This window comes from Cardiocondyla obscurior, linkage group LG13 (genome assembly GCF_019399895.1).
Source record: "Cardiocondyla obscurior isolate alpha-2009 linkage group LG13, Cobs3.1, whole genome shotgun sequence".
NCBI classification, from domain to species: Eukaryota; Metazoa; Arthropoda; class Insecta; order Hymenoptera; family Formicidae; genus Cardiocondyla; species Cardiocondyla obscurior.
Genome location: NC_091876.1, coordinates 5,516,165 through 5,543,051, shown reverse-complemented (window position 1 = coordinate 5,543,051; position 26,887 = coordinate 5,516,165). Strand labels below are relative to the sequence as shown.

General features: G+C 38.2%; 3 protein-coding genes and 1 long non-coding RNA gene across 7 annotated transcripts; 2 read left to right on the top strand and 2 right to left on the bottom strand.

Moving 5' to 3' along the window:
- The first annotated feature begins 72 nt into the window (after positions 1 to 72).
- LOC139107773 (uncharacterized) lies at positions 73 to 6,795 on the top strand. 2 transcript variants are annotated; one of them, XM_070665601.1, is made up of 13 exons: positions 73 to 499; positions 640 to 1,589; positions 1,720 to 1,821; positions 1,905 to 2,036; positions 2,141 to 2,416; positions 2,494 to 2,762; positions 2,910 to 3,059; positions 3,132 to 3,317; positions 3,397 to 4,398; positions 4,501 to 4,692; positions 4,762 to 5,003; positions 5,098 to 5,960; positions 6,042 to 6,795. In XM_070665601.1, the coding sequence occupies exons 1-13, from the start codon at positions 339 to 341 to the stop codon at positions 6,527 to 6,529; spliced, it is 5,013 nt and encodes a 1,670-aa protein (XP_070521702.1). In that variant the 5' UTR covers positions 73 to 338; the 3' UTR covers positions 6,530 to 6,795. The 2 variants fall into 2 exon arrangements, with proteins under 2 accessions (XP_070521702.1, XP_070521701.1); XM_070665600.1 differs by having other exon boundaries at positions 5,098 to 6,795.
- Positions 6,796 to 6,812: 17 nt separating this feature from the next.
- On the bottom strand, positions 6,813 to 8,591 carry LOC139107780 (uncharacterized). Its single transcript, XR_011546565.1, has 4 exons — positions 7,703 to 8,591; positions 7,362 to 7,623; positions 6,998 to 7,241; positions 6,813 to 6,878 (listed from the first exon to the last, which is right to left on the bottom strand). It is a non-coding gene; the product is annotated as an uncharacterized lncRNA (long non-coding RNA).
- A 166-nt stretch (positions 8,592 to 8,757) lies between these two features.
- On the top strand, positions 8,758 to 11,117 carry LOC139107618 (superkiller complex protein 8). The gene is made up of 8 exons (XM_070665358.1): positions 8,758 to 9,154; positions 9,236 to 9,339; positions 9,420 to 9,589; positions 9,677 to 9,915; positions 9,981 to 10,074; positions 10,142 to 10,235; positions 10,727 to 10,898; positions 10,983 to 11,117. Exons 1-8 carry the CDS (start codon positions 9,152 to 9,154, stop codon positions 11,082 to 11,084), a joined length of 978 nt encoding a protein of 325 aa, XP_070521459.1. The 5' UTR covers positions 8,758 to 9,151; the 3' UTR covers positions 11,085 to 11,117.
- Positions 10,944 to 26,429, bottom strand: LOC139107612 (adenomatous polyposis coli protein). 3 transcript variants are annotated; one of them, XM_070665347.1, is made up of 10 exons: positions 26,023 to 26,429; positions 23,394 to 25,516; positions 22,300 to 22,686; positions 20,827 to 21,024; positions 18,026 to 20,745; positions 17,809 to 17,900; positions 17,621 to 17,725; positions 17,453 to 17,528; positions 17,127 to 17,379; positions 10,944 to 17,026 (listed from the first exon to the last, which is right to left on the bottom strand). In XM_070665347.1, exons 2-10 carry the CDS (start codon positions 23,826 to 23,828, stop codon positions 12,788 to 12,790), a joined length of 8,505 nt encoding a protein of 2,834 aa, XP_070521448.1. In that variant the 5' UTR covers positions 23,829 to 25,516; positions 26,023 to 26,429; the 3' UTR covers positions 10,944 to 12,787. The 3 variants fall into 3 exon arrangements, with proteins under 3 accessions (XP_070521448.1, XP_070521451.1, XP_070521449.1); XM_070665350.1 differs by having other exon boundaries at positions 25,351 to 25,516; positions 26,023 to 26,427; XM_070665348.1 differs by lacking the exon at positions 23,394 to 25,516 and having other exon boundaries at positions 26,023 to 26,427.
- Positions 26,430 to 26,887: the final 458 nt, after the last annotated feature.

Below are 26,887 nucleotides of genomic sequence, written 5' to 3'. Positions count from 1 at the left end.
GCACTTACGTGAAATTGCAATTAATCGTCGTGCGAGAAAACGTGGGCTTTATTTTACTACGACAAGCTTTATGTGTGTCAGGGTGATGTTGCACGGTTTTTTTTTTCTTTTTTCGGTGTATTGATCACGGCAAAAACGGTTGATTATCGACGCCAGTTATAATTGGCCGCTGCGCGACTTCCGTCGCGAGTAGTTTGTGTGAAACAGCCCGTACGTTTCTCCCGTGCGTCGTGGCCTTTACGAACTTTTACCGAGGCCTTAACCTAAACCCTAAACTTGAACTCCTCGGCGGACAAGTGGAAAATCAATTGTTAAATGCATTGTCTCGCGAAGAACGGATGGATTCGCAGATAAGCAGATCCTTGCCACCGTTGGTCGAGGGCAAGCTTCGCGGCAGCTTAAGACTTATTGTCAGTGAGGTTTTCTGGTTTGAAACAAACCCAGGAGATGTTACAGTGTTAGCCTCCTGGTGGGGTGAACGTGATAACGCGCAGTTCAGGTAAATTTACAATAATTTTGATTGCAACCACTAGATTTATAATAAACTAATGGCAACAAAATAATCTAATTACGAGTTTTATTTTTGACGTTTGAAAAATATCTTATTGCCTTTGGTTGTGTAAATTTTTATATTTTTAGACCAAGAGATAATTCCATAGGAGTGGAAAGAACAATTGAGGATATAAGCCAAGTATACGCCATAAGGACAAACTTATTATTGTTTAAAGACTATGTTAAAAATTGTAATGCAATAGAACTGACAATTATTGCTGAGAATACTTACAAGATAGTTGGCAGAGGATATGTAGAAGGATTGTCCAAGATTTTTTCATATGAACGTTATTCTCAATTTATTCCAATATTAAATAGTAGTGGACATAAGATGGGAAAGCTATATGTTTCTTTGGAATTGATGTATTCAACAAAGCTGTCAAATCTGAAAAGCTATCAAATGGAAACAATCAAGTATGGTGAGACAGAAGATAAGGATGTTTTGCTGTTTGATATAGACAATTTACAATACAATGAGAAGATGCCAATGAAATTTTATAGCAATATAGATGACATTGAAGAGACAAAATCTGATAAAATAAATAAAAATGATACATACAGGTCTGTTCTTAAGACTAAGAGACAAGAATTTCAAGAACCTAAGAAAATTGCAAATAGATTAGTAATAAACAAATTAATTCCTCAGATTGTTACCAGAGCACAATGTCTGAGAGAAGCAATATTAAAAGAAACAAATAAAGAAGATTCTTTACAAATAAAATCTTGTAAAGAAGATTCTTTAATTCTAAATGAAATTTTATCGGATAATGAATTACCTTTTAATTCTTTACCAGAAAACAAGGAAAAGTTTTACAAGTATATTTTGGGAATGGATATGACCCCTTCAGAAGAAAATAAAATCTTGAATATATTGAAATTAATATCTTCAAATTCAAATTTTATAGATCTGACATCTAAAATAATTACAACTGATCATGATAACAGAAGTACTGAATTGAATAAAAATTTGCCCATGCAAGTAGAATCTACAGAAAATGCATTAGAAGATAAAAAGACAACTTATACTGAATTGCAAGGTTTGTAAAATAATAATTACTTCGCCTTATAATTGTAATCATGTTTTTTTGATTACAAATAATCGTAATTTAATTGTAATGACTTTTTTTTACAGCTTTGATTATACTATATGAGTTTATATTATTTCAGGAATACATCTTCTAGATCATTTAAATAGCATTAGAATTTTTATCGAAACCTTTACATTGACACCTGCGGGATATAGACGTGCAAAATCCACTCGTTTACAGTGTATGTAATTTTTTTTTAATTTACAATAACCAAATTTTGTAAAAATATATATTAATAAGTCTTAATTTTATTCTTAAATACAGATAATTCATCATTGTCATTAACATATTTTATTCAGTATGATATGACATTTAAACCTATAAAACAAATTAATACCAAACCTAGTAGAGAAACTAAGTTTTTAAGAACATGTGCTAAAAAACAAGTCGGTCAAGGTATGTTTACATTTTTGTTAAAAAATTATTTTAATATCTTTATTTTTAATTAAATTATAATAAGTGTTTGTTTGAAAATGAGTGAATGTGTTCATTTTTTACAGTTGTTAACTTTAACTCTGAAGGTATTTATAATATATCAAGACATAATATAAAAAAAAACCTTGTTTTGAGATTTAAAGTTTTTGTGAAACATTGCAACCAAAAAGTTCCAACTGAATTAGGATTTGGTTCTGTGAATATCAGTGATATTACAAGTATCACAAACTTAAGTAGCATCCAATGTATAACGATTATGAACAAGGGCATCAAAATTGGTGAATTAAAAGTTATAATAGAATTAGGCTGCGATTTTATTCATTTTGGAAAAGAATGTATTGGTATGTATAATATTACAATAATTTTATTGAGTAAATTATATGTTTTGTTAATTATTTAAATATTAAATTTTTTTCAGATGCTGTAATATCAAAAAAAGAAAATTTTTCTATTTCAAACAAAAAAATTCTGACGAATTTAAATGATAATCATCAATATAAAACTGCAACAGGGACACATTCCTCCAAATCTAATCGCAAAGTGTCATCTACTAGACAACTTGAGCGTTTAACTAATAATAACAATAAAAATATAATTGTTGCAAAAGATATAGCAGAGCATCAAGAAAAAAGTTTAGATAATAAAAAGATCGATGTATGTAGTATAGAAAGTGATACTGAAGATAAGGTAATTTTAAATAACAAAACATTTTTTCTGGAGGAGGAATAAATGCCGAGATGCTTTAGTATAAATATAATTACATTTTACTATTTATTATATTTAAGTGGTATAATAGTCTGTATAAATTATTGTATTATTTATATTTGATTTTAGATTTCACTTCATGGTTTAATATATGTAGCTGAGGGTAGAGATCTATCGGAATCTAATACTTATTTAATATGTAGAGCATTTTGGAGAGAAGACAAAGCAATAAGTCAAGTTTGTAATAATACAACAAATCCATTTTATCACTTTTTCCAGGTAAAAATTTTTTTAACAAAGTTATTTAATTTACACGAAAATGAGTTTTTTATCTTAAAATATTCGTTTCAGTTAATACCTTTAATTCATGGTCCAGAGTTATTAGAGAGAGTCAAAGATAATTATATAATCGTAGAGGTATATAATCAACAGAATAGTGGAACAGATAATTTGTTAGGAATAGCAAAACTGCCTGTTCATCAGTTATATGACGTATATAGCGATCCACTTGGTTTACCCCATTTACTATTATCGAAGGTAATTATAATTTTGCACCTGTATAATATAATTTAATATTAATTAAAATTTTTAATTCTATAATTTTACTTTTACACAGTATCCTGTAATAAGTGTAGATGATTGGGTTAATATTAACGATCCAGTAAGCGGAAAACTATGTGGAAAGTTGCTTGCACTGGTCGCACTTGGTACCGCAGAACAAATTTCACTACTAGAAGTATCAAGAGGTCTGAAGAATATTAGTGAAATATCGCGAATGGATCATAGCTATCGCTACGTTTCTGACAATACTAATAATGCAACAAGTGGCCAAGAGAATTTACAATTTAATGTTCCTGAAGTGTCAAACTTCAATTCTGAAGGATCTATTCGCAGTAATAACTTTGCTTATCATGTTTATAATGTATCTAATCAAGACTCAGCGTCTAATTATAAGACTCAAGAAAGTCAAACAAATATTACGAACTTAAAGGATACGAGCTCAGAGAAACCAACACAAGAACCGGTACCTTCGGAGCAGTTAACGTTACGTACTTTAGTTGATTGTTTGACAAATGTATTACATAATAATAAAAATAATCAGCTCAGTCAATCGACTCAAATAGAGGCGAACCGAGTAGATGAAGAAGAAACGCATAAAAAATTATGCTTAAATATGTTGGATAGTAACAGTTTCACGGATGTTAACGATAGTTGCAATCCAAAAAATGATTTGCGATTGCCTACAGAAATGTACAGAAGTGTTGGCGTTGGTGCTGAATATGTTGAAGATTCGGATCAACAGCAAAATAACGTTTATAATAATCCTTCAAATTCATCTTTAACGGAAAGGAGTATACAAGAAATTAAATCAAATATTAATAATCCTTTTTTCCGATCTATTGTTGAAATCGAATGTGCACTACATTTGCCAATGATCGAAGAATCAAACAAATTAATAGAACCAAGTACATACATTACTTTTAAAAATGTAACTAATAATCTCGATTCTACCGATGAATTAAATTCATATATAGCTACAAACGTATTTCCATATAGTTGCAATCCAAAATGGAATTGGAGGTGCGATGTAAAACTATCAACAGATTTACTTTTAAATGTAAGTAATTTTATGTTATAAATACGCTTTAATTGTGATCTCTCATATAAATTTTAAAATGGCTTTAATACATATTTTATTTATATATATTTTTTTTTTCAGAATCAAAAAAGATTAATTTTCAAAGTGTGGCATTTGATTAATCCAGATGCATGTAAAGACATAAATTTAAAAAGAGACATTGTGATTGGTTTTTCTGCAATCGATCTTTCTGTTTTAATGGCTGGATTTCCCACGGTATCAGGATGGTTTCATATTATGGATTTTAGCGGAAAATGCAATGGGCAAATTAAGGTAAAATCTCGTGACAATTTTTGCTTTTTAAAAGTCAACAATGTGTACACTTAAAGGTTTTTATTTTAGATAAATATAACACCTCTGGACAATTTATCGCCGTTGAGAAAGTTTGCACCAACTGATACTAATTTATCACAGCCAACTTGGCCACATCTATATAATGAACCTAACACTAATGCAGGATTAAATGTATGTGAAAAGTTGTCAAATGCAAATAAGAATGATGACGAGTGTGTACAAAATTGTAAATTAAATGTAGATAACGGTCTAGAAGATGTTTCTATGTCATTCTTATCATTGTCTTTAAAGTAAGTAATGCCAAAATTATTACAATCACTTTGTTTATTATTATTTTACTTGTTCTTTTTATACAGATTTAATTCTAATCGATGTCTGTTACAGGAAAAAATTGACTGAATTAAACGAGATCACGCAACGTTTACAGTCACGTCTGCGCGATGTCACAAATACGGCTTTTGACGATGAATTTGATAATGATTTTGATATTGTCGATTTAAACAGTGAAAATGAAAATATTAACGACGGAAGCATTGAGACGACGCAGTATTTGCAATCTACAGTCTCTGAATATTCTAATAATGAAATATCACAATTACCAAGACAATATGAAATACAGAAAAACGATCAGAACATATATGACGAGAAACAAACTACTTCCATTACAAGCAGTAACAGTAATGTGCAATGCGAATCAATGTATAACAAAAATACGGCGCCAAGTTCCAAAGCGACCGATATCGAATATTTAAATTCCAATAAACATTTAAATCAACGTCCGGACTGTTATCACAACCAGTATCAAAATCAGCACAGCTCAATGCACAATTATTTATCAAACAGCAATGCAGAATATCCCGTGCAAGGTACTAAAGCACATATAAATCACTTACTTGACAAGCTATCTTTTTTGCCTCCCAGATCATCCTCAGAAGTGACTTTGCCAATAAGAAAAAGTATTCTAGAATTATTTACGAGTTTACGAGAGCGTAAAAATCATTTGCAAGACAAGAAACAAGATAAAAATGGCCGTGACATCGGTACTTCTACGATGCTTGTGCAAAGCGATAATCAACAAGACGTTTCTTCTAATACGACAGATTTTACTTCCAAACCAATCGCTGGAGGAAACATTTCCGTCGAATCATCTCGTAATAAAATATCAACACTGATACTTGAAGAATTAGTTACAGAAGAAAATGACGATAGCGCAACCTGTGATGAATTAACGACTTATTTGATAACTTGTAATATACGCCATATGGATCTAGATAATATATTCAATCCACTTTTGTACCAGCATTTGATATCAGATTTGCAACTTGCAGCTGCTGTATCACTGGAAGGAGAAACTGTGGAGCAACTAGATAATCGATACGCAAGGAATTTTGATATGGCAATGCACGACAGTAATGCTGATCATTCGAAGGAGAAAAATACTTTATTTCAAAATGGAGTGCAACGGAGAAATCAAGCAACTGTTTTGGAACTTGATAAGAAAGAACTTCTTGACTTAACATCTTCGGATATATCAGAAGATGTCGATAACAGTATTGATATGACTGTCATTTACAAATCAGGGGAAAATCATTTGACATCAGCTATTAATGCGGAATCGATAGCTGCTATGTCACTTGACAGATCGTCTGTGCAAGCCGAGGTCAAAATAAATAATTATTGCTCTAGTTCATCTGAAGTATCTACACCTGGAGTATCGAGGCAAGCGCCTGAAGGTGGAAATCCCGTAGAGGAAGTTAAGACATCGGCAGCGTTAAAGTGGTCAAATGATATTCAAGACATATCACCAGACAGCTAAACGCTCTTGAATATTTACGAGATTTGTAATAAGTTAGAATATAAACAAGCTAGATAAGTGCATTTTTCAAATAATGTAACATAATTATAAATTCTTTACAATTATACTAAGCTAAATTATGAAATGAATATCAATGTTAATATAAAGTATTCTGTCAGTTTTTTATTAAAAATTTTGATACTTTGACAATACCTTTTTTTTATTGACTAGAAGAAACCATGCGTGTGCTACGCGCGCGCTATTTTTTAAAGGACCCCAATTACAAACCTCGATAAAAAAAAAAAAAAAAGAACGATGCGATTTACCAACCTGCATGAATTTCAGCGGAGTTGATGAGTTCTGCCGGTGACTGTAACATAAAATGGAAAATATTATTGTAGACATGCCAGTATATTAGTTAATAAAATTAATAAAAAAAAGGTAAAGTTTTTTTTAAATAAATATTTTATTTAAAAAATTTATTCTCACCTAAAAGTTGCTCCGCCGATGCAGGATGCCCATCCTGAGCCTGCTCCTCCTCTCAGTTTGGACGTCGTGACGAGTCCTCCTTCCGCGCACAAGTCACTCGCGAACGCGACCGTGATTCTATATTCGCGAAAATTATTGAACACTTGCGCGCGTTATTTTTCGACACCTGAAAAAGAAAATCCTGAAAACAAGTTACTGGCTTACCCAATCTGCATACAGCGGAGTTGTAAAATTCTGCCGGTGGCTGTAACATAAAAAGGAAAATATTAATGTAGACGTGCCGAAAAATTAATAAGATTAATAAAAAAAAAAAGATAAAAATTTTTTTTTAATAAAGATATAATTTAATAAAATTCATGCTTACCTATAAGTTGCTCCGCCGATGCATGATGCCTCCTGGTGGGCCTGCTCATCCTCTCAGATGGGACGTGACGAGCCATCCTTCCGCGCACAAGTAACTCGCGAACGCACTTCCGTAAAAAATAATCGTATAATAAAACGTCCGTAAACTAGCGGCACTCCCGAAACGACCGACGAACCGGCTGCGGTTCGTATGATGACTGATATCGGCGCACGGCACTTTAAGTTCTCATTAAACGATGCGAAGCAGCGGAGTTTCTCTTGATCTGAAACATACAAATTAAAGAATTATTTTGTAGATATCACATTCAAAGCATTTTATTCCAAAGACAAATTTATATTTACCCTGGGGTTGCTCCGCCGGGGCAGGATACCCTTCCTGGGCCTCCTCCTCCTCTCAGGATGTCCTCGGGAAGTCGGGTTGATCCTTGCTCTTGCACCAAGCGGCGAACGAAACGCGGTCGCGATATGAAACGTTCCCCGCACTGTCTTTCTCTAGTTCTTTAAATCTCGCACTGTCTTTCTCAAGTTCTTTAGATCCCGCACTGTCTTTCTCAAGTTCTTTAAATCCCGCACTGTCTTTCTCAAGTTCTTTAAATCCTGCACTGTCTTTCTCAAGTTCTTTAAATCAATCACTCGAAACACGTTGAGAGTCTCAGCCGCGACGGAGAAGACGTGCGCGAGGTGCGGATCTCACGTTCTGACGATAGCGGATGCGAGATAGTCCACGATAATTCCGAGATAGTCCACGACACCCGCGAGATAGTCCACGATACTCCCGACCGTCTCAAACCTTCGAATTCGACACGAGAAACCGGCTACGACGCACGGATGCCTCGACATTTTCGTATCGAACTCGGACCGCGTGCTCGCCGTGACCTCTAGTAGTACGCAGTAGTTCTCGAGTCATTCTTCTGCGCACTGGACACTCGCGAGATAGTCCACGACATTCCCGACCGTCTCAAATCCTCGAATTCGACACGAGAAACCGGCTACGACGCACGGATGCCTCGACATTTTCGTATCGAACTCGGACCGCGTGCTCGCCGTGACCTCTAGTAGTACGCAGTAGTTGTCGAGTCATTCTTCTGCGCACTGGACACTCGCGAGATAGTCCACGACATTCCCGACCGTCTCAAATCCTCGAATTCGACACGAGAAACCGGCTACGACGCACGGATGCCTCGACATTTTCGTTTCGAACTCGAACCGCGTGCTCGTCGTGTCCTCTGGTAGTACGCAGTAGTACGAGTCACATAGTCTGTTACCAACTCAGGATCAGGCGATCGATGGAGCGCTGTGATTGGTCGGCGCGCTAGGGAAACTACGCGTCGACCAATCACAGCGTTTCACTAGAAACAGGTACACCGTGATAAACCGTGAGAAAAGACACACGCAGATGCCTCGACGTCTTCGTCTCGAAACCGATACTCTCCGCGTGGCCGGCGTGTCCTCTCGTTTGTAGTGGAATAAATCACGTAAGCCCGTTGCGAGCTCGCGATCAGGCGATCCATGTGGCGCTGTGATTAGCCGGCGCGCTAATTATCGCCGAGCACCGACAACGTGACTCGTACACAATTGCTGGTGGTTGTGAATGAAGCTCGAAAATCAGTCTCACTGCATGACTGCGAAGAATTTTATGTGGCACGGTCTTTAGGCGCGAAATGTTTATGCCATGTGCACGGAATCTTAGGCTTCGGTTTACGTATGCATACATAACAGTGAAACATATAAAAATGTGCAAATAATTTATTTATTCCATCAGTATTAAAAATCTATTTCCTGACAAGAAGAATGGTGAGAATAAATTTGTTAATTTCTTGCTTCTCAGCCTATTGGTCATAGATTTTATTTTATTTTATTTTTATTTCTTTTCAGTATTCTTTAATTCATAAAACAGAAAATGCTCATGAGGATAGTGTATGGACCTGTGGGTGGGGTTGTCCTAAGAGAAAAAGGGACGAGGAAAATGAAGACTTGCAGTAATTAAAAAATTACAATTAGTAAAAAAAAAATTTCTTTAACCTATATTATTAATTTTGTTATTTATATTAATTGACAGAGATTCTATACGATTTAATGAAGATGATATAGCGGAATATCTGGTAACAGCTTCTGTAGACGATTCTGTAAAAGTGTGGGAATATACGGATGGTACTTTAAAATTGAAACATAAACTGACTGGATATTCTTTGGGAGTTGTATCTATAGCTATTAGTTCAGATGGAACAAGTAATAAAAATAATTAATTACAAAATAAATCAATGTATTAATTAAATATATTTAAATTAACTAATGTCTCTTATGTTTGATTTCGAGAATGTGCCTCGAGCTCACTTGATTCCAGTTTAAAATTGTGGGAGTTACATTCTGGCGATAAGCTTTTGAGCATTGAGGTTGGTCCAGTTGATATTTGGACATTAGTTTTTTCTCCCGACGATAAATTCATTGTATCCGGTAGTCATGCTGGTAAAATACATCTGTATGGGACTGATAATGGCAAACAAGAACAGACATTGGATACACGAGGTGGAAAATTTACATTAAGCGTTGCTTATGTAAGTGAATTGTATTAAAATCTATGTTACACATAACCTTTTTTATATAAGGAACTATGTTACAGAGCCCTGATGGCAAATACATCGCAAGTGGTGCGATAGACGGTATTATTAATATATTTGATGTTGCTTATGGAAAAGTTTTGCGTACATTGGAAGGTAAGTTAATATACGAAAATTTTATCGAGACATGCTTTCTCTAGTTCATCAAGTTTATACTATTTAGGTCACGCGATGCCTATCAGATCTTTATGTTTTTCACCTGATTCTCAGTTACTTCTTACTGCATCTGATGATGGACATATGAAGTTATACGATGTGTGAGTAAATAAAGTTTGTATTATTTCTATCGACGCAGCGATAAGCAATCACAGCGATGTAGCGAACAATTTGCACTGGACGCACGACGAGCAATCGCGTGTTTGTGTAACGATTTGCAACGAAAAAAGTAGAAAGAATTGCATTTTCGCAAACGCCTCGATAAATACGGAATGAATGACACGGGCCATTCGTTTTTATTGACCGAAGACTGTTGATATCTCACTGTGCCTATTATGCAAAGCATAATTTTGATAAACAAGCGAGCTCGTGATCTTGATACCGCATTGTGTTTAGTTTCGAAAACTGAGCCGGGGAAATTATCGAAATTGACGGTCGAGTCTTTCCGGAATAAGTATCAAGTTACTTTGTCGAAAAAGCAATTTTCTTTCGTGGAATTAATTTTTAAAAATTAGAGACCGGCTTTCCCCGGATCGGTCTCAAACAAATGTTATAATATTAATATTAATGTCACATATTTTTAAATACTCAGCAAAGATGCAAATGTAGCTGGAACAATGTCGGGCCATGCTTCTTGGGTACTTGGCGTGGCTTTCTCTCCCGACGGACAGCAATTTGCATCAAGTAGCTCCGATCATACAGTCAAAATTTGGGAATTAGCGCAAAGACAATGTCTGCATACATTTCGTGAACATAAAGATCAGGTATATTTTAAAATAATTTTTAATTTTGTAATTAATGTGGTAATCTTTTAAAGTTTTAATATGGTTTTATTATTTTTATAATAGGTATGGTCAGTAAAATATAATCCGCATCGAAATAATTTAATTGCATCTGTGTCCGAGGATAAATCTATCAATTTGTACGAATGTCCTATATATGAAAAATAATTACATGAAGGATTAAATATTTTTAATCTGCTATATCTTTTATTCTGCTCATAAGTAAGTTGTAAACCACCAATGACACATTTTTTTTTTTTTTTCAAATTTAGATTAAGATAAAAATGGGAGGGATATTCTTAGCTTCAAATTTTATTGTACTATAGTAATGTACAATCAATAATATCGTCTGACAATTAAAAAAAAAAATTATATGTAACAAAAATTATTCTTAAAAGATCTTCTAATGCTAGTAATAAATATTAATAAGATATGATGATGTAATTAATAAGATATTCTTCGAAAGTGGAGTGAAAAGGATGGTACAAAAAAGAAATTACATAAAGTCATGATGTATAGATTAAATATTTTTTAAGTAAACATAAAGATATCATTATGGTTCCAAGTTGACGGAATTAAATTTAATTAACTCGAACTGGAACAAGATGAAATCGTTTACACAAAAGTATGGTTTACACTTTCTGATAAAGGCTCTCCCTGGTCACTTATCACTACTATCTCAGATTTGTGACATTAGAAGCGAGAAAGATCACAATAAAATTTTTTGATGACAAAATTATTATGTAACGGTACAGATTTATAACTTTACTTTTAATATGAATCGACAAGACTCATTGTAGCACGTAATCTCTCGAGCTTATGCAGATTATCAGTCTTCTAAAAATAATTAAACTTTGTATCCGTCTGTGAGAGATGATACGAATCGATTAATTAATATAAAAAAAAAAATAAAATACAAATTGCAGCGTTTCTCCCGAATTTCTCAACTCCGAATACAAAGATGTATCACTAGCAATGTATATGCATTGAAAGGTGGATATGGCGTTTACGAGACACGTAATACATATGCCGCGAAGCACCGGCTGCTGAGGATCACTGAAGAATGCGAGGATTGAGCCAACTGAGGGAGAAAACAACCCCATCGCTTCTTCCCCCGTCCTCTCGATTCCTTCCCTTGGTGGCCGAGGGAGGATTCGGCTAAAGGAGGGAATCGAGAGGACGGGGAAAAAAGCAGTGGTTGTTCTCTCCCTCAGTGATTAATTCTCGACGTCCTCGGTGATTCCTCGGAGGGTAGTGCTCTGCGGCACATGTATTTTGCGCTTCGTAAACGCCATATCTACCTCTCAGTGTACCAAAGCATCGTGCTACGCGTCGTGCTACACATCATACATAGGTTTAAATATGTGCTACTAAAACTTTCTACATTCCCTTTACTCATGTCGTCGACATATAATATATATACAAAATTGAATAAATAACCGATCAGAATTACCGCTACGCATTATGGATCTTCGACTGATTCTCTCTCTTCTTTCAAACTCGGAATTATTCTATATTATCATGTATATATACAACAGACAAATAGACAGGAATGGTCTTGAGGTTTCCTATAATTTCACGGTTCTATCGTTATTGAAAAAGTTGGCATCGCGACACGTACGAGATTATTTTATATTTCAGGTAAAATATTAAAGGACTTGTTCGCTTCAAAGCGTACACGCGCCATACATAAAGAGAGTTATAAAGAAGAAAAGTAATTAAAAATATCTACTTATAATGCATATCACATGTGACGAATATGCATAGGCGAACGCATGATATCAAGCGAATGTACACAATGACTAGCCAAAAAACGAAGAGAGGCGATTATTACAGAACTTATTCGCGCTTTATTCGGGAGATTAATCTCTTTATACTGGCGTCTCCCGAGTCGATCCCGAAGCTACCTCTACGTGGCAATCTGTCGTCTCGAATTTACCCTGAACCTCGTCTGACTTAACTTTGGCTGCTTGAGGTGGAATGTCTAGCTTCGGATTGTAATTAAAGGGCGATACGATTGCTGAAGCTGGTGTTCGCACGCCACTGCCACTTTTCTCCGCTGTTGGATCCATGGGAATGAAGGAACCGAGCCTGGACATTCTCTTAGCGAGATCCATTTCCTCCATGAGATCGGCGTTTGACTGCTTTCTCATGGTCACTGTATCATCCAGCTGCGACAATTCCCGCTTGTACATCTCGGATGATTTTATCGGAATTTTACAAGGCGTCTCCTGAGCATTCATGCCTGTCAAATCGCAAGAGTTTCTGTATCTATGACCGCCAGATTCAATCTGCGTGCTCAAAAGCGACGACCGATTAGATTTAGATTTGTAAGGTGACATATCACCGTCGCTGTTCTCTTGAGAAATTCCCTCGAACGTGGAACTACGGAAAAGTCTGTACGCCGGTGGATTATCGTAAGTATCAGTTGCATCAACGGCATCAACCTCGCTGACGCTATTAGTAGGTTTTATCCATTGTCTATTGTCTGGTTTATCGAAACGTTGCCTGGTTTTGCTTTCTTCAACTTTTTTCCAAAGACTCGCAATCTTGCTTGTCGCTTCCTTCGTTAGTTTACGATTTTGTACGCTTACAGATGAATTAGATACTATACTGGAATTACTGTTAGATCGTTGCCCCAATGAATCGACTCTCCGAACAGTTTTATCGTTTTGAAGCGCGTTACCATTAAGGGCTTTCGTTGGTATACCTATTTTTTTAGAAAATTTTTTCGGCATCATTAGCGATCCCTTAGGCGGTTGCATCTTTTCCGAACTATTAGCAGTCGTTATTTTTGGCTGACATTCTTGCGTTTTCGTTGAAATTTTGGATTTTCCTGCCACCGGATATACCTTCGATGAAACGCCCTTGATTGGTTTCGCGATCCTTGTTTTTATTGGAGAAGAAGATGTGGAGTGCACCGTCGGAGCATTTTCTATTTCTGGCTCGTCTTTCGTAAAAGTTCCTTGTCGTTCTAATAACTTAATCGGAGTCTCCGATGGTTTACTGCTGGTTTGATAGTTTGACGAACAAGCCGCGGGTGTACTGTGACGCTTAGTAGATTTCGTGAAAGTCAATGAAGATCCCTTTTGAGGTACGGAAGTTCTTTTGGATACAGTCGCTGAATTTTGCGCTTTCCTCTCTGCATCTGCAGAAAATGACATTCTTTTCGGGCTCGTATTAGATTTCGGAGAGTCTTTCGTAACAGTCGTACCATTGTTATTTTGCCGCAAAGTGGTGGTAGTGGTAGCTCTAGGAATTCTAGCGCTTGGCGAGGTGTTGCTGCGACCTATTGGTATCCCGCTGACAGGATTCGTTTGTTTCAACGGCGAGGAATGCGGGGTCGATTTTCGCGTCGTCAAATTTGAATACAGCATCTTTCTTCGTCCTCGAATAGCTTTCGGGCTTTCCGGCTCGGATTTATCCGTTCCATTAGAGTCCGCGCTCGGATCTCGACCTGGCGTTCCCGGCTTAATTATTCGCGGTCTTTTTGTTTCTTGAGGTTTCTGATAAGTTCCTTCGCAATTAGACTCTTCGTCGCTACTCGAATCAATCGGGTGTGTCAAGTCTAGATTTTCATAAGCGACTTCTGCGTGCTCGGCTTTTAAATTCTCATTACTAATATTCGCCGTCGGAGTTTGAACATTAATGCATTGCGCTCCTATTAGTTTTTTTGGAACCCCGTTTTTAAAACGCATTTTCAGATTACAATTCGGGTCAGAATCATTCGTTACCACAGTGAAAGTTTCACAGTGCAGACTGTAGTCATCTATCTCATTTACTTTACTCGATTCGTTTAAAGTGTTTAGCACAAAGGTAGCATTTTGTTCTAGTATATTTTGAATCTCTTCCTGCGCGTATCCTTGCGCGCCTGCATGTCCTTCCGTCGTATTAATATTCGAAATATGCTCGCGTTCAATATCTCTAAATACGGCTTCTGAATCATTTAACGTTCTTGTGCGATATCTGTCCTTGTTTTCTTGCGAATCTCCTCGTTTTCTTCTCGATACCTTGGGCATAGGTAATTTTGTTAACGTAGGAATCGAGGATTTGACGGTGGGAGGTATTGATTCTTGTTTTTCAATAGATTCAACAGTCATTTTATTTGTTGTTTCCTCTGTTGGGACTGTTTTCAGATCTGCAAAGGGATTCTCGAGCACTTGCGTCTGGAATCTCGCTCTATTTTCTTGTCTGCGTTGCTTTGGCGTTAATTTTGAGAAGGGACTTTTTCCACGTGGAATTCTATCTGCCGGGACACCATTGACAATACCGTCTTGCTTTCGACGTTCTTCCTCTTCTTTTTTAATAATTTCTGCAGCGATGGTATACGTTTTGTATCTCTCTTTTGCTAAATTTCGCTTTTGCTTCGGGGTCAAGTAGCTCCTCGAATACGGTCGTTTTTTTGGCGTCGACTCTGCTGAGCTACTGACGCAACATTCGGACGAGAGCGGCGTAGCCCCCTCGTCGGTATCATTTTCTGCTTCGTCGATTACCTCTGCCACAATTGAGTGTATTGTCTCATCTGTATGAAAGTCCATATCTATGCACAGAGTATCACTGCACATGGTGTCAGTGGCCGCTTCCATGGTAGACTCGTCCATTTCAGTCACTTCGTTAAATAAAGACGGTGGATTGATGTTTTCTAGACACTCACTCAGACTATTATTCGCACTATTCTGCGTATCTTCAATGTAACGCATACACGTCATAGACAGTACATTGGCGACTGGCTTTAGCATCTCAAATATCACAGAGTCGCTGCCAGTTAAACTGTTCGAATCTTGGTCTTTCGAATCCGCGATCTCTGACGTAATGCTAGCCACACTCAACATACTGTTCTCCATATCACCTGTGTCTGGCAGTTCATCCATTAGAGACGGCGGTTTCACGTTTTCTAAATGCAAACTGGTGCACTCATTCAGCAAATTTTCCAAGCTAGCAGTGTGATTTTGATTTTGGCCTAGCGCTCGTTTGGCCACTACACCAACCGGTAAAGACTTTTTTCGCACATTACGAAGATCATTGGAATTCCTTATTGAGGCTGGTGGTAGCGATGTAGAATAACACCTGTCTCGATTAATAATAAAGGTCTCAGCACTGTCATCAACATTGCCAGCGTAGCTTGCAGTCAATGAAAGTAAACTTCCCATTGCAGACGGCGGTTTAATCGCCTCAAAATCGATAGACGTTAAACTCGTTGTTTCGAGCTCGTTCTGATTATTTAGTTCTGCATCCACTGCTTTTGCCAATTTGATAGCTTCACGCTGAATGATTTTCGATTCTGTCATGTTGATTTGTTCATTATTCTCCGATGTAGTACGTTGATCTTCCTGCGAGTCGCTGTTGAACGAAGCAGCCAACGGAGCGCTCATGCTAATGCTGGGAAAAGAAATTTCATTCGGCGAATCCTCATTCCACGTGTCACACGTTAAGCTCTGTTTCATCGTACCGGAATCTCGTTCACGTATTGCTTCAGTTTGTTGAACTAGCGTTGCTGTCAATCGATCTAACGAAGCGATCATAGCATCGGGATCTCTCTGTCGTCTATATGTCTCTTCTTTCATATGCTTCTCTACGCTGTCACGGTGCAGAACATCCGAGGTATTTACGATTTCGAAACTCGCTTCTGATTTTCCACTCACGTTACCGTCGATCTCGGTCACATCATTATTTCTTTCTTTTACAAAATCTATTTTTTTGTTATTGTATAACTCTAATTGTGACTTGACGTAATCTACATTGTTTTCGGATTTTATGCTGGGCTGAATGCATAATTCTAAAAGTGCATGTTCGGACTGCTCGACAGAATCGATTGACTCGCTACTTTCGGAATCTTTTGACTGCTTTATAGATGATATATTCGCGAGCGGAATATCACCAATTGCGTCATCCACTTTACGAAGATCGAAGCTTTTTAAATCTGCGTTACATTCATCATTAATTATGGCAATGTCATTGGAAATGTTTTTATCCAAAGATGCATTAGATTTCTGTAATAAAGACGTTTCTTCTGAGAAATTACTGCTGAGATTATCGTTTACTGTCTTCTTAGCTATAATCTTGCCGGAATTTTCATTACGCTTAAATTCGTCAGTCACATTTGTCGTTACCTACAAATAAATTATAATTGTTTAAAATGTAATTAAAATAAATACTACAAGGTATATATAGATTAGTTAATATTAAAAAATCGATCTGAAAAATTCTTACTGTAGCTGATTCTATATTTCTTTTAATTAATTTTTCGCTGTTATCGCTCTCATCTTCTTTGTTTTTCTTTGTCAAAATATTTTGAACCATACTTCCATGAGACTGCGCATGTTTCATATTGCACAATGCATCGGGCATCACAACTCCTTTATGCTCAATTTGATTCAAAGTAAAATTAGTTTGATATCGATTCAAAGTAGTTACTGGTCGAGGAAGTTTTTCAAGATCATTTCCTGCAAAGGAATGCCTATGCCTACGAAATAAAATAATTCTGTAAAAATTGCAAAATAGCAAATTATGTAATTTCTACATTATTAATATTTTACCGATTATTTTTCATTCCAATGTTAATACAAGCGGCTAGTAAATCTTCGTCATCCTCATCTCCGTCGCTAACTTGATCTATATATATTTAAAAAAATTTGTGTTTACTGAGTTATTAGAGATTGCTTATCTTTTTCATAATTCTCGTAAAATTAAATATTTATACTTACATCCTGAATCGTTATTTGAAGTTTTTATACCATTACTGTTAGATGAGAAATCAACGTCACTCGATGGTACTTCTGTATTTGTTTTACAATTATTTGATTTTGAGTCTGCAAGTTTATATTTTATTTGTAAGAAAGCCTAACGATAAGTTATATAAAACATTTAGATTAAATAAAATATTTTAGATTACCCAAACCATTAATCTTAGAACTGGATTCTCTATCATGATCGTCGTTATATTCGGAATTTCCTAATACCATTGAAATTGGTGTCGTTCTTACACTGCAAATATCAAGCAAATAAGTCTATTAAAAAATTCTTACAAATAGCAATTATAACAGTTCATTATTTAAGTGTATTAATAAATTTGTATAAGTATTATAATTATTTAAAAAAATATAAATTACCTTGAATGACTTTGCACATTTGTACCTTCTCGGTTGCTTTTAAGATGCTTATTTTCCAAATGTTCGAGATATGGTAAAGAATCATTCGCACTCTCATCGTCCGTAAGATGTGTCGCGCGTAAATTTAATTCTGTTTCAGATTTCGCAAAGTCGTTCAATTTTACGTCCGTCAATGATGTTTTGCAATCATTATTCTGCATATGGAGAACACTATCTTTATATTGCTCCGATAATTTTTTTGATGAGCCTCTTATGCGACTATCGTCTTGCAGATCAGAAGCGGAAGTAGCTCTAGACGAGTTCAGAGATGTCTCGCGCGGTGTTCCTTCTGTGTAGTAAGTCCTTACTGTATCTTCATGTAAGAGTCCTTGATCATTGCCCGTAAAAAAATCTGAATGTTGTTTCTCATCGTCTATCGTTTGTTCACGGTAACGCAAACTATAATCAGTTGGTTGATCTAAATCTGTTTCAGCGTAATCGCCGAATAAATTATCGTCCGGACTGTGAATGCTCGTTGTAGGTATTGCATTCTGAATACTATTTAGCGCGTCATGTTGACGCATTGAAACTTTTTTCGTGGTTTTTTTCATAGAAGACACGTTGGACAAATAAGGTGTTTGCTTCGAACCATTAACAGTTGCGCTCGCGGCTACACGTTGATAATCAGATTTAACGCGAACAGTTGCTTCAACTTCTTCGGAGACGCTAGATTGACTACCAGCTTTAGACGAGGATGACGCGCTTTGATCGAACAGAGATATGTTGTTTTCAATGGAAGAGTGCAGCGAGGTCTGAGAAGGTTCATGATTAGGTGCTGCGGCCCACGATATAGTAGAATTTGTACATCTCAGCTCGTTTATATTGAAAACATCAGATGGTCCTAGTTGCTCTGGTATTGCGTTCTTGTAACGCAAAGTGTATTTTCTTTCGCAGGAGCTGTCTCTCGATTTTCCACACACACTATTGTTACCAAATCCAACAGCAGAATGCAGCGATGAAGACTGTTGCTTAATTTGCGAATCAGTAGGTGATATTCCGTTCAGAACGTGACGGTTTACCCGTTCGAACATGGTATCAGAATGCGTACTCGTTACAGAACGCATCGAGTCTTTACTCTCACTTCTAGTGACTCCATTGCATTTAAAGTTGGACGTGTTAGGTTGATGGTGCAACTGACAAGGACGAAAATTATGAGTGCCGATACCAAGAAGACTGTGATCAAGTTTGAATGTAAATTTGTCATCCTTGTTAATCGGCGACGTGCTCGGCTCAATATTATCGCACGTTTCGGCCAAATTCTGATCAATTTCTTGCTCCAACGCCCGCTGTCTACGAGCGGCCAGGCTCGGCAAGGTTGACAGTCCCAGACCGCGAGTAATAGAATCCACATGAACAAGATTGCTACAGCCAGGTCTTGCACTCAATAAATTTTTCAAGGCCGCACTAGAACCCATCGAGATCATTTTATGTTTAGAGTGAACAAGACTGCGTAGCATTGGCACAGCACCCAAATCCCAAAGGAGACGTTGATCTTGAGAACATCGCGCAGACAGATTCCAGAGTGCTCCGCAAGCGTTACTGACGACTGTCAGACTAGGCGATCTCAATTGCTGTAAAAGAACTTGAAGGCAGCCTCTCTCTCTCACGATAGCTCGATAATCTTCTCGCACAGCTATGTGGCTTGATACGTTTCTCAAAATACCACCGGCGTTTTCAACTATTGCAAGCGTTTTAGATGGCGCATTGTAACTTAGCATGTCCACGAGAAAGGCTAGCGCGCCATCCACGGCGCAGATATCCACTTTGTTAGTGCTGCAATGGGCTGACAAATTCCATAAAGCGGACAAAATAGATTTGAGAGTAGATTCTTTACGACCTTCCATGGCGGCCTTCATTAAGCCCGTTACCGCACCCACTTCTCTCAAAGTTTGTTTGCTGCTGCTATCGGCACGCCAGGATAAATTTCTTAACACGCTTGCTGTTACTTGTCTGAGATCGTCGCTGGAACTTCTCAGTTGTGAAACTAACGCTTTCATAAATTCTTTGAAGGAGCAAAGCAGTGCTTTGTTATTGCCGTCACCAAAAGTCAAGTTAGTTAATGCCATTCCTGCGTACCGTCGCAACGTAATGCAATTCGGATCGTCACTTTCACTACCATGAGCCATGTGATCCATTTCAATAAGTTCCGCGACCGCGTGGAGGCCACCCAGTTGACACATTGCGTGACGATGAGCCTCGTCGAAAGATAATTTCATAAGCGCAGCTATCGTCGCCGCAGGGTGTCCTCTCTCGAGATCATCCGTGAGCTGATTTCGTTCTAAAGACATCCTCAGATTTTGACAATAGTCGCGCAACTGTTCGAGAAATCGCAGCACACGCACTTCCCGACGACCAGCTCTCTCGTCACTCTTGGCGTGAACCACGTTGTGTAGTGCTTGCATTGCTCTGTCTCGTGTCTCCGAATTCTGTTCGGGCGCGTGGATTAATTGTACCAGTAACGGCAGGCATCCGGACTGTCTCATCACTAGGCAGCTCTCTATGGAAGTGCTCATAGAGAGTAGAGTCGTGCTCATATCATCTCGGCTGTTTTTTTCAAACATACCCAAAAGATTGTACACCACGTCTACCTTGGCACCTAGTCGCCGGTGGCCCTGCAGCTCTGCGGAGTTGTCCGCGAGACTTGCCGAGTTCGACGAAAAACTCATCACGCTGGCCACATCCTACGTGTAAATATTCACGCAATAATAATAAGAAAGATAATAAAAGAAACAGTATACATTGCAATATATAATTCAACTTACATTATGTGCAGCGATAGATGTGTTCTGTTGTGCCGGAAAGCCAATCTGCTGGTTAGCCCAAACGTCTCTTCTGATGGGCCACGTTCCACGATACGAAGATGGTAGCCTGTGGCTAGGTAAGGAAGCTGTATCCTGCTTAGCTTCTTCCTCACTGCTATTATCCTCATTGTAATTTAATTTACTTTTTCTTAGGTAGAACTATAACATAAATCATTTTTCTCTTTCAGTTATATCCCTCGCAAAAATAACTTTATAATTTTATTCATGAGATTTTTTTTCTTTTATTATATTGTCTGCAACTTTAAGATCGATAACTAATAGCATACAGTTATTTCATATTGATATTGATTCAGATAAGTAAAAATTATATTAAATTATTCTTTTAATTATATGTCAATTTTTGCAATGCTCGAACAGTATTACAGTTTAGAGATATTATTTTATAACATGATATTTTTGAGTATAAAAGAAACGTTTTCAATTTCTTCAAATATTTTTTTTTTAATGTTACTCTCGTATTGAGCTATGTGGCAACAAAGACAGAATGCCTAAAATTTATTAGAGTGCCAACAACGTCTTACAGAACGCACACTTCGAGCTTGTATATGTTGAGCGAGGTTTTTTCAGCGGTCACGCATGCAAGTGTGGGTGAATAGGGAAGCAATGTAATGCAATACAAGTGCGTCGCGGAGGGTGATGACTTAAAGGGCCAAACCCAGCGAAAGAGAAAGGATAGAGCGAACGCCGAGATCGCTGAGAGGAACGGGAGGAAATGCGTGTACATGTGCACGGAGAGGGAAAACGAGAGGGGAAGTAGAAGGAGGAGAGAAAGGAAGAGAGAAGAACGCGGCGATGAATGACAGTGCGAGACAGAGACGAAAGTTGAGGGCTCTCTGTAAAATCAATACGGGATACGTTAGTGGAGGTATATATACTCATGCGCCACGAGCACAAGGTAATTCGTATGGCAGTGGCTCTCAGTCTTACTCTGATAAAACTTAATTTTAATGCCATTGAAATTACATTTAATAACGCGATAACGTTTACGTAAGAAAAACACAAAAAAAAAAAAAAAATTACACTGAGTTAAAAGACTAGGTAACTGCTTGTTAGACTGAATGTATATATAAATTACTACAGTAAACTTTTTGTGCCACTGTTTTGATTTTACACGCTTGAAGACAACTTGAGATTTAAATTTTAATTATATTCTAATTGCAAATTTTGATCTTATCAAGCTTCAAAATAAACGTCACGTTATTAACAAGCAAAACTAAATAATATTTAGTCTCGAGTAAGTAGTATTGCATTGCCGTCAAGCGTTAATGTCAACGTCGAAATAATTAATAATATTGCTGTAACAAACATATTTAATTAAGCGACTCAAGTGCAATTCGAATTAATCTACAGCAAAAAAAAAAAAAAAAATAAAAAAGATTACAACCTTCTACAATAAAATGCAAGAGACATTACCTCAGGACTCGACGTCGACGAGCGTCGTTCATCCTCTTCCTTAGTCTCCAACTCCATGGCATCCTCCTTGCTGGTTTTAGCGGTAAAAGGAGGACCCAAGTAAATGTGCGACGGCCTCGACGCTGCATCGACGACGGTGCTCTTCCCAGCAGCGCATCTCTGCGTGGCGACGGAACCGAATGATGCTGCTGCGGCGTCGGAAGCGTCCAGGCTGCGCGATGCCGAGGGTGGTGGCGGCAACTGCCGTCCTCTCTGTGCGTTCCACGCGCCGGCGACGCCTTCCACCCCGACACCCGTCGCTGTCGTCGTCGTCGCTATTGCCGACGACGAACACGACACGCGGCCCTCCGTCGTGTGCGCTTTATCCCTACGAGTTTCCACGCTCCTCTGAAAAAAAGAAAAAGAAAAAATGCATATAAGCGCGAGAGAAAAAGCGACAAGTGAAAGTAACAAGCACACAATAAAAGAGAAAGAGAGAGAAAAAAAAAGAAAATTTTTCCGATTGAAGGACCTTTTTCATGCTGACGTTCATTTTCAGCGTCAGAAAGGTCACGCAACTATAATTGTCGCCAACGACAGTTGAAATTGATGATGATGAAGAGGGATGTAACGTCGGCTTTTTAGCGACGCTTAACTTTCTGTAAAGATGATTGCGGTAATATACAAGTGATCCCGGATACTAAAGAATGACATAACATGAAATGTGGATTTCTTGATAATAAGAAACATCGTAGTTGTCTTCTTATCTCATTTATGGTCAATTGATTATACTCGAGGAAAACAGAAAAATTAAAGTGATGTCAAAATGGAGCTTTAGTTCGTTAAAATGACGTCAAAGCCATTATTTAGCCAATGCATTATTCATATAGATGGATCTCCATTCTATTGCATACATTGTCCATTATTGTTATAAACGTACATTTCGTCTAGTCCATGTAAAACGTTGATTCGATAGTCTTGAAAATCGAGACCAACGTGACAAGTCGATGCTGTACGTCGATGCAAATGCAAAGTTATCGTTTGAGAATTAACATTTTAACGACGTTAAATCGCGTTCCGTTCGCCAAAATGTTGCTTATAATTAGATTCATCACCTTTTCGCTTCGATGCAAATCGCTGGATTCCTCAGGAAATTGCGCGATTCTATAACAATTGGCGGCTGACATTTGCCAATTATTCTGCAGCGTTTCTTCTTCTCGTATGTCCATTTTTCTTTCCTTGTCGTGAACGTCGACGGCGGCGATACCGCGGCTCTCCATTATCAGTCTCTGTCGATTTTTCTCCGTTTTAACGATCTTCTGATTTTGCGAGGCAGTCGCGAGCTGGCCAGCGCGCAAAAGCGGGATCATCGTAGCGGTCGGTCCACCACGATTACGAAGATCCGGCTCGTCGCCGCCGCCGCCGCCGTCGTCGTTGCTACCTCTTGCGAATTCCCTACGTTCTGAAATACTTCCGCCGCTATTGCCGCCTCTTGTTCCTACTCCTATGCCTCTGCCTCTCGACAGCTGTTCACAACGTTCGCCCGGCATCTCTCACCGCGTCTCGAATTCAGTCTCATGAAACATTCACTCGTTTAGAGATCGCACTTCTCCAATCTCGACGTAAAACGCGCATTGAAAGATTGATCCAACACTCTTTCTCGCAAACGAGTGGCGTTCCTTTCTTCTTCTCCGTCTCTCTTCTCTGGAAAGATCTCTCCCACTATTGATCCTATTGAGACGGACAGCTGCACGTCCGTAAGGGAACCCCCTATCAACCCACTGATTATCGCTGATTACACATCGGTCTGGTCGGTGGCGATTCGTCAGTCCGCGACAATCTCGGTGATACGTTTTTTTTTTTTCTAAATTCGATATGATACGCTCCGTGGGGATACGCTATTCTAGCCAGAACGGTTCAGACGACGACGATTCTCCGTCATGTACCATCAGACGTGGGAGGCACCGAACGCATGCGCCGAGTCAAAGATTTTCAAAATGCCCTTTTTTTTATCACGGATGACCTTTCGATCAAGATGACATCGCTCCGAGAAAAATTAACAATTATTTTTGTTCCAGGGACTTTTGACCTCATTTCCAAATTCGGCAAATATCTTTTCAAGTTGACGCCGAATCAATTAATTCAGCAAGAATGTATCTTCAACCAGAAATTTTTTTTTTTTCTGCTCTGTTTATACTCGTTCTCTTTACGTGTCTGATTCAGACGTACAGTTTTAATAAATCCAACCGCGAGACCTGGCGCGATTCGCGGCCCGCATTAATCTTACAAAAATATATTTTGCTTGCCCTTGGCTATTAATGACAGCCGCCGGAACTGCATCAGCAAACACAAGTCTGTCAACGATGTAGCAGCCTATTTTCCAAAATCAGCGAGACCGAGTGGATCACAGTAATCAGATTCGATTCTCGCTATCTCGCTACGTTTTACCGTATTCATCGCGTCATTTGCGCGCAACGAGCGTACCGTTACGACGTTCCGTTTGAGGGAAAAGTGCATTGTCCGGAAGCGGTTCCAAGAGGCATTATCTCGGCTTAGGTATATGGACGATATTTCATTAACGTAGAGACTTCGCTTCGATTCGATTCTCCCTTGCTACATTTCATTCCTTTCGCGTTTCTTCTTCTCCGTGCGCCTTAAATACACATCTGTTTTCATTTCATTATGCAAAAAGCACAATGGAGAGCGGCTGAAGCAGACAGATTTAGATCGCAGTGGTTCTTGGTAGACAAAATGCAACTGCACGTCGTGATGCATGAAAACGTACTCGTCGACGAGACGTTATATAAAGCCGAATTATTGAAATACATCCGGTTAAATGGATATTATTAGCTCCTCTTCACTCACCTCATTATTCAATTCTTCACTGAAAATAATCGAATTGCTAATAACTTCTGAATACAGAGCTCATGAATTTCATACGATTCGTAGAGAGAAAGAAAAATAACATTAATAATTTATAAAAGAAAATGACAATAAATTCATAACTTAATTTGCATTCTCAAATACCTGCTTAGAATAATTTGACAGGCTTCAAACGTTGAGGGTACGTACCATCGAACTTTTTTTTATCTCTTAATTGTTCTTTTTCCATTTGCTCAATAACATCTTGGAATCGCAGAAGCCAACGAAAGCAAACGGGGCGCTTCAACAGTGATCCAATAATAATAGTGACTTTCAAGGAATGTGAATTAGGCCAACGGTTCACTAATGCAAGACGCTGCGAAAGATTAGAGAAAGTTCAATACTTTTGAAGCTCATCGAGCTGTAACAATTTTATTATTTTCATTCAGTTGGCTCTCATAATTTTTTCAAATATATAACTTTCCATATATAAATTAAACAAAAGAAAAAAAAAGAAAAAAAAAAGAACGAAAAGAAAAAAATAAAATACAGAAGTAATTGGTATTCTTTTCGCTTGCACTTGCGAGAATAACGGATTAAATATTGCATTTGCAATTATTTTCCTCAACGCTTTCCTACTATTTTTTTTCCCCTCTTTGAAACGTATATCTATCTCATTTAACATGTAGAAAGTAGAAAGCGTTGCAGACTAAATCTATAATTTGCGAATGCGTTTGGCATCAACTGGAAAAGTGCACCGAGGGCAAAATTTTCCAAGTGTTTACACAGACCGGAGTGAGACGGACGAACAAATTCAGGTCCGGCCATTTTCGGCAAGACGCCACACGTATGTACACGTGCCTCGTACTCGAAGGACATTACCTTACAGGTATCCGCAATGGTCACGAGGATCATGTCAGGGTCCCATGATGCACGGTGTCTCCGAGGACACGAGGACGCGAAGCGTGCACGGCTTCGTCATTCGGGCGCTCGACGCGCGATCCCGTCACTCGATGCGCGAAACTCCGACTTTCTCCCGTCCGTGACAATCGGAAGGGTCTCGCGTACGGTAGTGGAAAGAGATGAAACGTAGACGGGAAAAGGCGACCTAGCCACGGCCGCCGAGAAGGCGATCCGATTCGCGAGGCTGCCGTTCGAAAACTCGCGTCGCGCTACTTGCGGCCACGCGACGCAGTCGTCACGGTCTATCCTTGTTCAGCTGCGGCAAGTTTTGGATCTCCAGCAGCCGCACCGGCTTCAAGGTGGGGAGCGCACACACGGAGCTCAAGTGCGAGGATCGCGGCAATTGTCTACGACGTAATTACAAATCAGAAGCGTAATAATACAAATTTGATAAATGATAATATATAATTAAAAAGAAAATAATAAGTAATAATTGATTTGATGTAAACAAAAGTCGCATTATTAGCGATAACGCATTCGTCTCGAGTCGTAATAACGTTCACGTTTTCGTCGAATCATTCGTACGTGACTTAAGGACTCGATTTACAAGTATAGTAAACTGCGGTGATCTTCAGATTTTTTTTAGATTAGTGTTGGGGCCGAATCGCATAGTCAACGTCGCACACGAACGTGGTGTCGTGCTAGTGTGCGTATGTGTGTGTACGGTCTGAAACTCGAAAACTTGCATGCAGCGCTATTTTTCCTACAGTCGTCCTCCTACCTTCACCGGCTTCACTTCGTCTCCATCACCGGCACCGTCACGCTGGGAGGCAGGAGCCTGCCA